The sequence below is a fragment of the Dipodomys ordii genome, unplaced genomic scaffold (genome assembly GCF_000151885.1).
Source record: "Dipodomys ordii isolate 6190 unplaced genomic scaffold, Dord_2.0 Scaffold186, whole genome shotgun sequence".
Classification (NCBI taxonomy): domain Eukaryota; kingdom Metazoa; phylum Chordata; class Mammalia; order Rodentia; family Heteromyidae; genus Dipodomys; species Dipodomys ordii.
In genome coordinates, this window is record NW_012267402.1 from 1305991 (window position 1) to 1321944 (window position 15954).

At 39.6% G+C, this 15954-nt stretch overlaps 1 protein-coding gene across 3 annotated transcripts in view; it reads left to right on the plus strand.

Annotated features, from left to right (window-relative positions):
* The first annotated feature begins 2464 nt into the window (after window positions 1–2464).
* Window positions 2465–15954, plus strand: part of Gcc2 (GRIP and coiled-coil domain containing 2) — a 43709-nt gene continuing 30219 nt past the window's right edge. For 2 of the 3 annotated variants that reach the window (XR_001175726.1, XM_013034275.1), the window contains exons 1-6: window positions 2465–2525; window positions 3206–3262; window positions 4688–4772; window positions 5879–5946; window positions 10458–10562; window positions 12037–14502. Coding sequence is in view for 2 of the 3 variants with exons in the window: in XM_013034275.1 (XP_012889729.1) it covers window positions 2520–2525; window positions 3206–3262; window positions 4688–4772; window positions 5879–5946; window positions 10458–10562; window positions 12037–14502 (2787 nt within the window). In the remaining variant the exon portion in view is untranslated. The remainder of the gene's footprint in view (window positions 2526–3205; window positions 3263–4687; window positions 4773–5878; window positions 5947–10457; window positions 10563–12036; window positions 14503–15954) is intronic. The other variant, XM_013034276.1, reaches the window with a different exon arrangement.

Below are 15954 nucleotides of genomic sequence, written 5' to 3' on the forward strand. Positions count from 1 at the left end.
GGCTGAGTTCTGAGGATCACTGAAGCCAGCCCAGCCAGAAAAGTCTCCATGAGATTCATCTCCAATTAACTACTCAAAAACTGGAGGTGGCATTGTGGCTTAAAGTGGTACAGTGCTAGCCTTGAGCAAAAGAGCTCAAGGACAGTGCTTAGGCACTGAGCTGAAGCCACACAACTGACAAAAAAACAAAAAATGAAAATGTGTCCTTTGCAAAAAAAAGTAGACAGAACTAAGAATACTGTGTCGTATGGGATAAACTAAGTTCCAAAAGCTAAATATTTTATGTTTTTGCTCATATTGTAGAAGTTAGACCTAAAAATACATATTCACAGATATGTGCACACATGCATAGGTCTACATACATATACAAATATAAGCTTTAATGATAAAGAAGATTAAAGCATCCAATCTCGAAGGTTTAATCCAACACAGAGAGTTAAACGAGTTTGTTAAAAGGACATGGTCAACTCCAGAACCAACTTAAGGCTCCCTTCCAAAAGCCAAGAATGGAACAAGTTGTTATTTAGTGGGAAACATAAGAGCCAAAGTAGATTGAAACTCAGGACCCGGGCACTGCCCCTGAGCCTCTTTGTGCTCAAGGCTAGTGCTCTACCACTTGAGCCACAGTGCCACTTCCGGTTTTTTCTGAGTAGTTTATTGGAGATAAGAGTTTCATGGACCTTTCTGCCTGGGCTAGCTTACAACCGTGATCCTCAGATCTCAGCCTCCTAAGTAGCTAGGATTACAGACTTGAGCTACCAGTGCCCAGCTTCATTATGTATTTTTAAACACATACATGCTGAATGTTTATGGAACAACAAAAAAAAACTAGTCATTTTTAGAGGATTGCTTTGAAAACTATTTACTATAGTGTGAGTTAAACATTGATCAGGGGCTGGGAATGTGGCTCAGTGGTAGAGCGCTTGCCTTGCATGCCTGAGGCCCTGGGTTCGATTCCTCAGCACCACATAAGCAAAAAGAAAAAAGCAGGAAGTGGCACTGTGGCTCAAGTGGTAGAGCACTAACCTTGAGCTGAAGAGCTGGGGGACAGTGTCCAGGCCCAGAGTTCAGGCCCCATGACCGGACCCCCAAAAAACAAATTGATCATAAAATAGCAAAACTGTTCATGAAGTAGTAGCTCTCTCAAAATTAAAATTAAAAATACATATACAGAATCAGAATGTTGGATTTTGCAACTCCTAGTGAATTAATGGATCTACTGTCACAACAGACTTTGCACATCTCTTGACAGAATCAGACTACTTACAAACTATTCGTCAAATGAGTGCATACACATATGCATACAAGCACAAACCAGTCTGATCAAGTCTTTAAATTTAACTGGCAAGATATAAGAAACACAGTAGGAAAAGAATGATGAGACTATGGAGATACAATCAGCAAAACACAGTTCTAAGAGAGTTCCACACAAGGAAGAACAGATGTTCGTTAGCAGTTCTCTCTTACAGGACACTTCCTTACCCTAGCAATAAGTAACCCCATATACTTGATAAACTATATTCTGTCCACATCCTTGTGTGACTCCAAACTACGAGGAAGTGAGTGGTATATTCAGGTTACCTTAGTTCATATAAGTGCATGGAAAATGGGGGTGGAGAGGTAAATGGCAGTTACACAGGAACGGTACAGCCCTTGGAGCACAGCAACAGCTCCCAATGATGTGCTTCAAAAATGAGCGGGGTCCTTGCCTCTCTTCCCTGGTCTTCTCTTAATTTTGTCTCTACCACGCTAGGTACAGGCCCCTACGAGCAAGTTCTCCATCGAGGGAGTGCCTGCTTCAGGGAAGGTCCCAGCCTCGATTTCTGGGCGCGGGTTTGGAGGTAGGGCCTTCAAGCCTGGAATCCCAGCTACTCAGGAAGCTGCGATCTACAGATTGCGGTTCCAAGCCAGCCCAGGCGGTCAAGTCCGTGAGGCTCCTATCTCCAACCTAACTACAAAAAACCTGGAAGTGGAGGTGTGGCTCCGATGACAAAACGCCAGCCCTAAACGGAAGAAGCTAAACGACAGCGCCCGGGCCCTGAGTCCAATCCCACGACAACTCAATCAATCCATTCACAAACGGGGCGCAGCATCTGGCCACAGCATCTGCCTAGGAAGAGGCCCGCGGAAGCAGCGGTACCTGGGCTAGGTACTCGGAGGCATCCGCGCCTAGGCAAACCCTCCAAAGGCTTCCTTGTCCCGGACGAGCACAGCCGGCACTGACCCTGCCACGCCGCGTCACGCCCCTGGTCCCGCCTCCTCTGCCCCCCACCCCATCGCACGTCTGCTAGTGGGCGGAACTAGCAGTGAGCCTGGCCAGTCACGCACAATGTACCAGTCCACTCGGACCGCAGAGACGGAAGCGGAAGCGCGCTGTCGGCTCGTAGCCATGGAGACGCGGGAGCTGGTGCCGCCCCGGAGAACGTGACCTTTGACCCGTGCTCGAGGCTACGTCAGAGACCGCCGCTGACGGAAGACCTGCGGTGGCAGCTCCGGCCGAACCGCGGGACTGCGGGACGATGGAGGTAACGCGTTCCCCGCGGTCAGGCTCAGGCGGGCCATCTCGGCGACTAGCCTTTTCGCGCCCGGGGTGGGGACTTGGGGTGGAACTCGTGGGGAGGGGAGGGGGGAGGTTGGCATGGTCACCCCTACCTCGCGCCCGAAGCCCTGCGCCGCGCGTCCCGCTTCCTGAGGCGCCGCCGCCGGAGGGTGGGGGGGTCACCTGCCCGCCCAGCCCGGGAGTCACCAGCCCGGGTGTCACCTGCCCCCCCAGCCCGCCCCAGCCCGGGGGTCACCAGCCCACCCAGCCCGCCCCAGCCCGGGGGTCACCAGCCCGCCCCAGCCTGGGGGTCACCAGCCCGCCCCAGCCTGGAGGTCACCTGCCCGCCCCAGCCCGGGGGTCACCAGCCCGCCCCAGCTCGGGGGTCACCAGCCCGTCCCAGCCTGGGGGTCACCAGCCCGCCCCAGCCTGGAGGTCACCTGCCCGCCCCAGCCCGGGGGTCACCAGCCCGCCCCAGCTCGGGGGTCACCAGCCCGCCCCAGCCCGGAGGTCACCAGCCCGCCCCAACCCGGGAGTCACCTGCCCGCCCCCCCCCCCTCGAGCGCCGTTTGCCACGACAGTAGCCGTGTTTACCTGTAAGAGTTGGCGCGCGTGGCGGCCGGGCTTCGGAGCACTGCCTTTGAGCACTGGCTATTTGTTTTGCAGGACCCAGCTCAAGATGGGGTGGCCTCTCCCGCCACCCCGGGGACCGGAAAATCTAAGGTGAGGAGAGCCTCCGATGCACGGGATATCTTCCTGAAGAATGAAAGGCCTGTGTAAAAGAGCTAACCTACCCTGGAAGGATTGGGGGTTAAATGTACAGTCACCCATCCCATTTTCAGTTTTTTTTTTCATTGTTATTTCTTGATCGGGAAACACTTTTTTTTTTAAGTTGACTTCCTGCTCCTTGTTAATTTCTGGCTAAGAGATCTTGCACTTTTTTCAGACATGAAGGAAAGCAGTGTGATTTATGAAGCTTTGTGTAGCGACTCTGAAAAAAAAAAACAGTAACTTAGGAATCGAGGAACTGTTCTGTGGGCTCTAGTTCCTGCCTGTGATAAATGGGCTTTTGTTTTGTTTTTTGTTTTTTGAGGTTTTTTTTGTGTGTGCGCTGTACTGTATTCAACATCCACTGACTTCTGAAAGATGCTGGTTTAATGCTGAGGTTTATTGTTTAGACATCAAGTTGCAGGCACTTGCCTAAGCACTCCTTTTCTTCCTTTAAACTTCATGATAACCATGAAAGCCAATCCTTAACAGGACTGTAATCAGGCTTGTAATCCTAGCTACTCGAAGAGACTGAGATCTAAGGATCATCATTCTAAGCCATCAGGAAGAAAAGTCAGTGAGACTCTTAGGTCCAGTTAATCGCCAAAAAGTCAGAAGTGGAACAGTAGTGCCAGTCTTGATCAAATAATAAGGGTCATCCCTGCACCCAGAGTTTTAAGCCCCAATACCAGCACCAAAAAGCTTTATGGTAACCATGAGAATACGTTCTGTTGTCATTCTCATTTTATAGATGAGAAAACTGAGCCCAAAGGGACTAGTAAAACCTAATACTTTCATTTAAAGCCTAAGTGTTCCCTGATGCATCTTCTTGCTATATAATTATGCTCATATGTTCATGTGGCCAGGTATGACTTTCAACTTAGAATAAATTTTACAATTTCATGGAACTTTATTGATTATTTGCAATCCCTAATTGTACAGTTTAAAAAAATCAACATGATGCTGGGCAATGATGGCTTCTCCAATCCTAGGTACTCAGGTGACTGAGATCTGAAGGCCACAATTCAAAGCCAGACAGAGTCTGTGAGACTCTTTTATCTCCAATTAATCACAGAAAAAGTCGGAAGTAGTGCTGTGACTCAAGTAGTACTGCACTAGCCTTGAGTGAAAGAAATCCAGGGACAGGGCCCAGGCCCTGATCTGTGAGAGGTTATGTACTGTTTTTGTTTTGTTTTGCCTGATAACTAATCATTATTGAGTTAAAATTACATGTGCTAATTTTTAAAAATTTTGGAACAAACATGTTTGATTGGATCAAATATTTAGTATTTTTATTTCTGGGTAGACATTATGGGGTTTTATTGTGGAGTGCTTAGAAACATGAGTTAATAACATTGGTAATATGACTACATCTTTCAGCTGGAAACATTACCCAAAGAAGATCTCATCAAGTTTGCCAAGAAGCAAATGATGCTATTACAGAAAGCTAAGTCAAAGTGTACAGGTACTGGATTGAAAACATTATCTTGGCTAAAAATTATTTTTTAAAATAGCACTGTTTTAAAACCTGTCTTTATTTGCCCCATGATGTCCCATGCATCTTAGTACAATGAAATTTTATTATTTAACATTTTAACTCATTTTTCACAGTCCAGGTTTTTTGTTTTTCTTCTTTTTCCTAAGACAAAATCTCACAACCCATGCTGGCTACAAACTCACTTCTTCCTGTCTCCTCATCCTAAATGCTGGGGTACAGGTGTTCACCATTACATTCAGCCCTGGTAGTTACCTTTGAGTAATAAAAATAAATTCATGAGTACAATTGAAAAAACTTACAAAGTTTAGCATTTTTTTAACCTCACATAAATTGTAAATTCTTGTGGATTAAGTTTGTTCTAGAGGAGTCAGTTGAAATGTTGTAAACACAAATTTATGTGTTCAAAGACATGATTTCTTATGTAATATAATAAAATATTTTCATTCTTAAAAATTTAAATTGTATATATGTTGAAAGTGTTTGATTCTCTATTCAGTTTCCTTTTCTTTTTATTCTAGAAGAAAAATATATGTTTATGTTCTTTATTAGTGTAAGTACTTAAAAATGTTGCTAAAGGCATGGCTGAAGGTGTAGAGTGCTGAATAGAGGGGGCAGAGGGAGGGAGGCTCCAGAACTAGACACCTGTTGTTGAAATATCTAGATTAACAGGTTTAATATGAGATTAGCTGCTGCTTTAAGATTATACCATAAGAAGTATTATATCTGAAATAAAAGGATTTCTAGGATTTGCTTGAAAATTACTACAATGGTCAGACACAGGATCAGAAGAGAGGAGAAAGGGAGTATATTTGGGATGAAACGAAATTGGTCATATAGTAATTGCTCAAATGGGAATGGAAACATTGATTATACTATTTTGTCTACTTTTCTGTTTTTTTAAGTTTTCAATTAATAAAAAGGAAAAATGTAATACTATTAAATGGGTAAAATTAATATTTTTCAGTGTTTGCTTAAAAATATTCTAATTTGGATGTTTGGTGGGTTTTTTAATATTCCTAACAATTCAGCTGGTAATTTCTTCATTTTGAAATGAAATTTTTTTGATTATTTAGAATTAGACAAAGAAATTGAAGAACTCAAGTCACAATCTGTTGGTAAAGGAACTGATGATATTACTAAGGTAATAACAGCCATTGTGAATACTGCTTTTCTATTTTCTTAGAGAAAATATCTTATGATAAATAGCATTTTGGGGGGTGTTATCAGTCTGGCAGAGGCATGTAAGTCATAACAGTGCAGGCTTTCTGTCCTTGTTCTACCCCAGCCTCTTTGGTTCACAGTGAAAAGAAAATAACAAAGGGGTGCTAATAACTCCAAAGGTCTTTTTATCTGCAATGAATATTCTCTTTCTGTTCCCTCATAGTCTCTAAGGACTAAGGATTATTGTCCCTAGTGATCATAGTCATTGCCTCAGTCTCTGTCCTACTTTTTCCTTCCTATCCCCTTGAAAAAAATGCTGTGTTCAGGACTTCAATGATTTTAGCTAGATCTATATTCCTGGTTATGACCACTGGTCCCCATCTGATAGTTATAGTTTGAGCTGCCTGAGGGAAGATTTTTACACATTTTGTCATCTCAAACTCAATCTCACCAAACCCCCTTTTCAAAGTTGAGTCAGCAGCACCACTGGTTTTCTTGCCTTTTAACTTTAGAGGTGTTTTCTCTCCCTCTTTCCTTTATCCTCCATCTTTATCAGTCAGCACAGCCCAAGTATTGCTTCAGGATATCTCTCCAAAGGGCCTTTTGGTCTGCATTTGCATGACCCTTTTCTATCTTCTGAAGCCTGTGTTCCTATGTGCATTTGGTCTGTGCAATTCTAAGGTCTATTGCAGTTCTCCTGAAACTCACCTTTACAAAACACTGAACTTGTGCTTTGCTTTCCTATGTTAGACCCGTTTGCTCTTGGTCACTTGTCTAGGTCACATGCCTACTTTCTAATAGAGCACATTCTTTATTAGCTTCTTGAGAATAAATACATTGATGATAAATTTTGAGGCTATTATTTATTTTATTTTATTTTTTCGGTCATGGGGCTTGAACTGTGGGTCTGAGCACTGTGCCTCAGCTCTTCAGCTCAAGACTAGTAGCACTCTTATCACTTGAGCCACAGCGCCACTTCCAGTATTCTGGTGGTTTATTGGAGATAAGAGTTTCAAGGCCTTTCCTGCCTGGCCTGGCTTTGAACCACAATTTTCAGATCTCAGCCTCTTGAGTAGCTAGGATTATAGGTGTGAGCACCAGCGCCCAGCTGTTCTTTATTTTTTTTTTATTTTTTTGTTCTTTATTTTAAAATGCCTTTATTCTACAATTTTTTATATCTGTTTCACGTTTTGTTTTTTTAAATAGTTTTTTTCTATTGGAGTTATTTAACAGAGAAATTCAGAAATAGATGATCTTAGGGCTGTCATGGTTTCCCAGTAGATACCACAGAGACACACTTGATTTTTGTGTTCTTGTGTCTTTATCCTGTTGCCTTGGGAGATCTGGGGTCTGGAATTTTAGTTTTTGTAGTATGTATAGAAAAGGCAAGTGACACAGACCTAAGGAGGATTCTCTTAGGGGAAGAACACAAAGGGAACATGCCTCTGTACCTCTGAATAGATAAAGTAGTATTTATTGAAATTAATTCCAGGAAATGGAAAAGAAAAAGAGGCAAGTGAAGTGGAAATAGTTGATTATCCATTAAAGGAGACAGTCTATATATAGAGTATGCCACAGAACCTTGTAGAATGTTATGTTTTGGGTCTAATTTTCCATTTTATCTAAGAAATGTCTATTTTTAAAAATTTTTCCATGATTGTGATAAAATTTCTCTTTAAGGCTTGAAATGTTTAATATTGAAGAAGACCTTCTTGATATCTGAATATTCTTTTTCATTTGTCTTAAAGATCCAACATTCTTTCTGAGAAAATAGATTTATGCTATCTTGAAGTTTACTTCCATTTCTTTTGCACTGTTTCCTTCTAATTTAATTATTCTTAGTGTAATGACCTACATGCCAAAGAGAAATCTAGGATCTTAAAAATAATGTGCATCTTTCTGTGAAATTTGTGCCCATTCTTATTCAACCCCCTATTTCACAAGGCCCTTTCCTGTATAAAGTTGTAACGCACCAAAAATACGTAGCATTTAAGAATCAATTTTAGTTATTGACTTCATGTTGTTTGTAATGTTTTAGGGCTTTTGCCCTTAGCGGTCTCCTAAAGCTTCCCACTGCTTATCACCATGGATGCTAGAGAATATCCCATTGTGTTGTTATAAGTCAATTCACTTCTGGACTATGCTGTGCTAGGCAACGATTTTGCCTTGTTTTGTGTAATACAGTGCTGGGAGCTTTATTGTATGCATTCCTGTTTACATGTACAAAAAATTTGTGTAGCTAAATGGGTGGAATTGCCACATCAAAAGTTACTGAAGGTTCAGCTTTAAAATAATAATACTATTCAATGGTCTTCTCTGTGACTAACACCCATTTTCTTATGGGCCAGAGAGTCTGGTCTCTTAATGATTTGTAGAACTATTTTTCTACAGATTATTTTATATGGAAATATTCTCAGTTGGTTCTTTCTCTAGTCTACTGTTTAGAAGATACTTTCTAAGAGCTTTAAAGCTATGTTTGTAACAAGTCTTAGTCCACCTGAAGTTGATTTCTTCTTAATATGATGTGATACCTGTTGCCCTCTTTAACCTTTTTCTAATTAGCATATATTAGTTATACAGGAGAGATTTAATTGTGACATTTCCACACATGAATATAGTAGATCCTGAGCAGTCTCAACCCTCTATGACCTCCCCCTTTATACTCCTCCTTAAAATAATTTCTACAAATCTCATTGTGCTTTTTTAAAAAAAAAAAAAAAAAACTTTTAGTCCCAGTCCTGGAGCTTGCTGTCCTTTTGCTCAAGGCTAGTGCTCTACAATTTCAGCCATAGCTCCACTTTCAGCTTTTTTTTTTTTTGTATTTAATTGGAGAGGAGTCATGGACTTTGTTGTCTAGTCTGGCTCTGAACTGCAATCCTCATATCTCAGCCTCCTAAGTAGCTAGGATTACAGGCATGAGGTACCCATGCCCCACAGCAGATAATTTTGTTGTGTGTATGTGGGATGTGGGGCCTGAACTCTAGGCCTAGGCACTGTCCCTCAGCTCTTCAGCTCAAGACTAGTGCTCTACCGCTTGGGCCACAGCACCACTTCTGGCCTTTTCTGCTTATGTGGTGCTGAGGAATTGAACCCAGGGTCTCATGCTTGCTAGGCAAGCTTTCTACCACTGAGCCACCTTCCCAGCCTACAGAAGATAATTTTTTTTATTTTTTTGGAGTCCGGTCGTGGGGCCTGAACTCTGGGCCTGGGCGCTGTCCCTCAGCTCTTCAGCTCAAGGCTAGCGCTCTACCACTTGAGCCACAGCGCCACTTCCGGCTTTTTTTCTTTTTGCTTATGTGGTGCTAGGGAATTGAACCCAGGGCCTCATGCATACAAGGCAAGCACTCTACTACTGAGCCACTTTCCCAGCCCGCAGAAGATAATTTTTAACTATTCATTTTATTTATTTTTCTTTTTTTCTTCATTTTGCTTGTTTTCTTTTCACTTCTAGGGTTTCAGCTCAAGACCTACCATTTGCTAACCAGGTGTTTTGCTACTTGAATCATACCCTCAATGCTTTTTTGCTTTAGTTATTTTTTAGATAGAGTCTTGCTTTTTGCCTGAGCCACCCTGGAACTGTGATCTTCATGTGTACACTTCTCAGGTCATTAGGATTATAGATGTATACAACTATGCCATTTGTTGATATGGGGTCTTACTAGCTATAAGTAGCTAGAATTATGCTTCTAATTTTTTTGTCAATAAAGCTACATTTTTCTAGGAATTTTTATTCATTTTACTTGAAATCCCAAAATTATTGAGAGATAAGTGCTCATAATCTCTTAAACTTTCCATGCTCTTGATCAGCTTTACTAGAGTCTGTTATCTTAGCTTTTTCTTTTAAAACAACTGACTTGTGTTATTGATGTGTTTTCTGTTTTATTAACTGCTCCCATTCAAAGAGGAAATCTCTTCTACACAAAACAGACCTTTTGTGGGAGAAGAGAAATATAGGTTATTTCTTGCCTGTTCTTTTAACTATTCTCTGTTCAGAGATCAATCCCCAGCTTTGAACCTAACACATCTCCCTTTACAGTACATGTTATCACTAATATGTTGAGTTTTATCACTTATTTGTTTAGCTTTTTTGTTTTGTTTCTGTGTTTCAGTTTTGATCCTGGGAATAAAACCAAGGGCCTTATCACAAATGCTAGGCAAGCTCTCTACTACTGAGCCATACCTCTAGCCCCTGCTCTTACCAGTTTCTGGGCATCTCATTTCTGAACAGTGATAGCTTCTCATGTCTGCATCCCTGGTACCATACCTTTCTTTTTCTAATATAGTTCATCCTTCTTCTCTTTCAGCTTTCCAGAAATATGCATTGAAATTTCTCCTGTTCTCATGTCTTTTCTCTTTTTCTCTTTGTTCTTAGGTTTATACCTTTTCAATTTTATTCTCACTTTAGCATGGTTTGAAAACAGGAGATAATTATGCATTTAGTCAACCATTTTTTTTAACCACACACAAATGCATCATCCTGTTCTAAAACAGGCATTGACTGAACGTCTGGATGCTGTACTTCTGGAAAAAGCAGAGACTGAGCAACAATGTCTTTCTCTAAAGAAGGAAAATACTAAAATGAAGCAAGAAGTCGAGGTAAGACAACATTTAATTTTTTTTATTAGCTTACACAGTGTAAAACCTTCCAAACAAACTAACCCAGGGCTGACATGGTGGCATATGTCTGTAATACCAATACTTAGAAGGCTTAAGCAGGACAATCAAGAGTTTGAGGCCAACCTGGGCTATAGAGCAATATACTCGTCAAGAAAGAAAGGAAGAAAGAAAGAGAGAAAGAAAGAAAAAGAAGGAGAAGAAAGAAAGAAAATGCCAGCTGCCAGTGGCCCATACCTGAGTATCTAGCAATTCTAGAAACTCCAGAGGCTAAGAATGTCACCTGAGCAAGCGCAAGGCCCTGCATTCAAAGCCCAGTACTGTGAAAAAAAGAAAAGCATCGAATCTAGTTTTATACCATTTTATGAAATACAAAAGCAAAGATTAAGATTGTTTTAAATACCATCATCCAATTACACAGAAACAAGAATAACAAGAGTTAATATTTACTTATTACATTGTTTAATCTTTTCACTGTAATGTCATTCTTTTTAAAAAGTAAATTGATTTTAATATAATGCAAACTACTATTACCTGTTCAGTTCAATTCTAGTAGCATATTTCTGCTTTCTTGCCTGTTAGGTCTAAGCTAATTTTCTCTAAAAAGTTTTCAATTAATTTATTCCAGAGCTGTAAGTTGAAGATTTATGACTTACAACTTAAATAATTTTATTAGTTTTTTTTTTTTTTTTCTGCCAGTCATGGGGCTTGGATTTGGGGCCTGGGTATTGTCCCTGAGTTCTTTCACTCAAGGCTAGTACTCTGCCACTTTGGGCCACAGCACCACTTCTGGTTTTTTGCGTTTATGTGGTACTGAGGAACCAAACCCAGGACTTTGTGCATGGTAGGCAAGCACTCTGCCACATTCCTGGGCCCCCTTTATTACTTTCTTTGGAAAGACACTGGGAATTAAACTCAGAGCCATATGCTTGCTCAGCTGACATGCTATTCTGTGAACTGTTCAATATTGCACTGTTATTGAGCCACAGCTCTAGCCCTTTTTTAATACTGATTATTTTTGTGATCCAGTTTCACTTCCTGTCCATGTGCATCCAATGGACCACTATCCTTCTGTTTCTATGCTTCCCATCATAGGATGACAGCCACATACCACTATACACAGCTTCTTTCTCTGAAATTGTCTCCTGAACTTTTTTGCCCAGGCTGGCCTAGAACTACTATCCTCCTCATATTGACCTAAGTGGCTAGGGTTACAGGTGTGAGCAACTGGTGCCTGGCTAATTTATTCCCTTTCAATGAAAATTAAATGCAGAAATTTTTCTAGTCAATTACTGCTAAGTAACAGGTTTAGTATTTCTGGCATGTAGTACCTTAAGATAGGATAATCCTAACAAAAATTCTCAGAATATATCACTATTGTATTTCTCTAGGTGCATTTGAGGACAGAGGTTTCTGTGTCTTACTTAAATAATTTTCCTGTTTATTTTTGTTACAGGAGTCTATCAGTAAGATGAAAGATATGCACAAGGAGTTTGAACAATCACAGAGAAAGTATGTGAAAGAAATTGAAAATTTGAAAAATGAATTGTTAGCAATACACTCCAAGCATAGTGAAGATGAAGCTACCTTACAAAAAGAACTGGAAGAAGCAATGAATAAACAATCAGAACTTTTAGAACAACTTAAGTTTCACAGAGACTCTGAAGATAATGTTAAAAGACTACAAGAAGAGATTCAGAAAATTAGGCCAGCTTTTGAGGAGCAAATTTTGTATCTACAAAAGCAGTTGGAAGCTAGCACTGATGAAAAGAAGCAAGAGATTACTCATCTTCAAAATATTATTGAGACAAACTCTCAGCATTACCAAAAAGATATTAATAGCTTACAAGAAGAACTTTTGCAGTTGAAAGCTACACATCAGGAAGAAGTGAAAGAGTTGCTGTGCCAGATTGAAGCTTCAGCTAAAGAACATGAGTCAGAAATAAACAAGCTAAACCAGCAAACAGAGAACTTAGTACAGCAGTGTGAGGTAAGTAAGAAGAACATCCAGGAGAAGTATGAGTATGAATTAGAAAATTTAAGGAAAGGCACCTCAAATGCAAACCAAGAAAGTCAGATTTGTTCTGTGCTCTTACAAGAAGATACTTTGATAGAACAAGTAGCAAATGAGAAAGTTAAACATTTAGAAGATTCCTTAAAAGAACTGGAATCTCAACATAGTATTTTAAAAGATGAAGTTACTTATATGAATAATCTTAAATTAAAACTTGAAATGGATGCCCAACATATAAAGGATGAGTTTTTTCATGAGCGAGAAGACTTGGAGTTTAAAATTAATGAACTGTTACTAGCTAAAGAAGAACAGGGCTGTGTAATAGAAAAATTAAAATATGAACTAGAAGATTTAAATAAACAGTTCAGCCATGCCACAGATCAACATAATAGAGAAGTAGAAAATCTTAAGGAACATCATCAAAAAGAAATATCAGAACTAAATGAGACTCTTTTGTCAGGCTCAGAAAAAGAAAAGTTAACATTAATGTTTGAAATACAGGGTCTTAAGGAACAGTGTGAAAACCTACAACAAGAAAAGCAAGAAGCAATCTTAAATTATGAGAGTTTGCGAGAGATTATGGAAATTTTACAAACAGAACTGGGAGAATCAGCTGGAAAAATAAGTCAAGAATTTGAATCAATGAAGCAGCAGCAAGCATCGGATGTTCATGAACTTCAGCAGAAGCTGAGAACTGCTTTTAATGAAAAAGATGCTCTTCTTGAAACTGTGAATCATCTTCAGAGGGAAAATGAAAAGTTAATATCTCAACAAGAGTTAGTGCCAGAACTTGAAAATACCATAAAGAGCCTTCAGAAAAAGAATGAAGAGAACATCATTACTCTCAGTCAAAGAGATGCTGCATTAAAAGAATTAGAAGTAAAGGTAAGCTCTCTTAGTGAAGAAAAAGATGATTTCATAAGTAAAATTAAAAATTCCCATGAAGAGATAGATAATCTCCATAAAAAATGCGAAAGGGAACATAGCTTGGCTATAGAACTTCAGGAGAAAGTAGAACAATCTGCCAAGCAGCAGAGTGAACTAGAGCAGAGAGTAAATGAATTAACAGGAAGACTACATGAGACTTTAAAAGAAAAGAGTCAAAGTGACCAGAAACTAGAACAACTTACAGTTCACATGAAAACTGACTCTGAAGACCAGGAAGCATTATCATCTGAAATAAAATCTCTCTATGAGGAAAATAATAGACTAAATTCTGAAAAGAACCAATTGAGTAGAGATTTGGAAACTCTTCTGTCTCAAAAAGAAGGAGATCTTAAACTTAAAGAACATATTTCTGAATTAGAAAAGAAACTTCACTTAATGATTGAAGAGCGAGATCATTTAAATAACCTGTTTGAAAAGGAAGAAGCTCAGAAGTCATTTGTCAAATCTCAATTATATGGGTTTCTTAAACAGTTGGGGTCAACAGTTTCAGAAGAAAATGAAGATGTTGGAAACGTCCTACAAGCTCTGGGTAAATCCTTAACAAAAGTAAATGAAGAAAAACACCACTTGATTTTTCAATGTGATGAAAGGGTATTAGAATTTGAAGAAAAAATTAAGTGCCTTCAAGAAGAGAATGCAATTCAGTGCAAAGAACTTAGGTCTTTGCTAAGAGACTATGAACAGGACAAAGTTCTCTTGAGTAAAAAGTTAGAAGAAACAGTGTCAGAGAAAGAAGCTCTACAACTTGAGCTTCTAGAAATGAAGAACACTAATGAAAAAACAAGACTTGAAAATCAGAATCTTTTAATTCAGGTTGACGAAGTATCTCAAATGTTACATAGCAGAAATGAAACCAGTAATGAAAAATCTTTTACAACAGAACATGAAGACCTAAGGCCATTACTAGAACAAAAAGAATCTGAATTACAAGATGTGAGAGCAGAGTTGGCATTATTAAAGGTACTATCATTTTGGAATTCAGTTGGATTTAATTTGATTCAAATATTTTGGCTATACACTCTAGAAATATATTCCTTAACATTTTGCACTTCAAAATAACTGGCTTTTTTTTAACAGTGAAGGTCTAGTGGCAAAATTTTATTTTATTTGTTAGTTATAGGTCTTGAACTCTGGGTCTGGGTGCTGTCCCTGAGCTCTTCAGCTCAAGGCAAGCACTCTACCACTGAGCCACAGTGCCACTTCTGGTTTTCTGGTGGTTAATTGGGGATAAGAGTCTCATGGAGGTTCCTGCGTGGTCTGACTTAAAACCTCAATCCTCAGATCTCAGCCTCCTGAGTAGCTAGGATTACAGGCGTGAACTCGGCTTAGTGGCAAATTTCTAACAAATATGTTAAAATTTTTGCTGTGTATACTGTATTAATCACATTGGCCTTTTTTGTAGCATACATAATTTATTTTAAAATCTTGCACTTAAATAAGATTAAATGATTAGACAATTAAATGGTTTGGTCGAACTTTTATAATTAATCTACCAAAAACTGAACTAATGAAAAACTGAGTTTCATTTTTCTGTGATATATAGTGCCTGAATTTGAACTCAGGGCTTCACGCTTGCTAAGCAGTGATCTATAATTTGAGCCATGCCTCGAGTTATTTTTTTGTCAGTACCAGACCTTGAATTCAAGGTCTCTCACTCTTTTTGCTTGCTTGACTCGTACTCTACTTCTTGAGCCATGACTCTTAAGTCTGGCTTTTGCTTGTTATTTTGGAGACAGTCTCAAGGACTCTACTGGTACAATTTCAAACTGTCATTCTCAATATCTCAGCTTTGGAAGTAGCTAGGACTACAAGAATGAATGGATGGTACCTAGCATAATTATTTTTCTGATAGGGTATTATATTGGCCTCAGACTGCCATCTTCCTAACTTATGTCTTCTGCATAGCTGGCAGTTACAGGTATAATAGTGCATATGGTATACACTACATGGCAAGTTTATTTATTATTGAGACAGTGAACCATGGATTTTTCTTATCTCTATTTAACAAGTAGCTGGGATTATTGGTAGGAAGCCATCATGTTTGGCTTTGTTGTATCTTAGGGAACAGTTGAATAAGAAACTATAGTGCTATTTCAATTTTGGTACAGTTTTAAGGTATTTTTTAAAGTGATGTAGAAGTATGACATTTTATTATCACTTTATTCTACATGTCGTTGAGTTGTATCATGTTGCTCATCTTGCCCTTTGGTACTGTTTTGGTTTTTTGTTTTGGTTTTTTTTTTGGGTCCTGAACTCTGGGCCTGGGCACTGTCCCTCAGCTCTTCAGCTCAAGGCTAGTGCTCTACCACTTGAGCCACAGCGCCACTTCTGGCTTTTTTCTTTTTGCTTATGTGGTGCTGAGGAATCGAACCCAGGGCCTCAGGCATGCAAGGCAAGCGCTCTACCACTGAG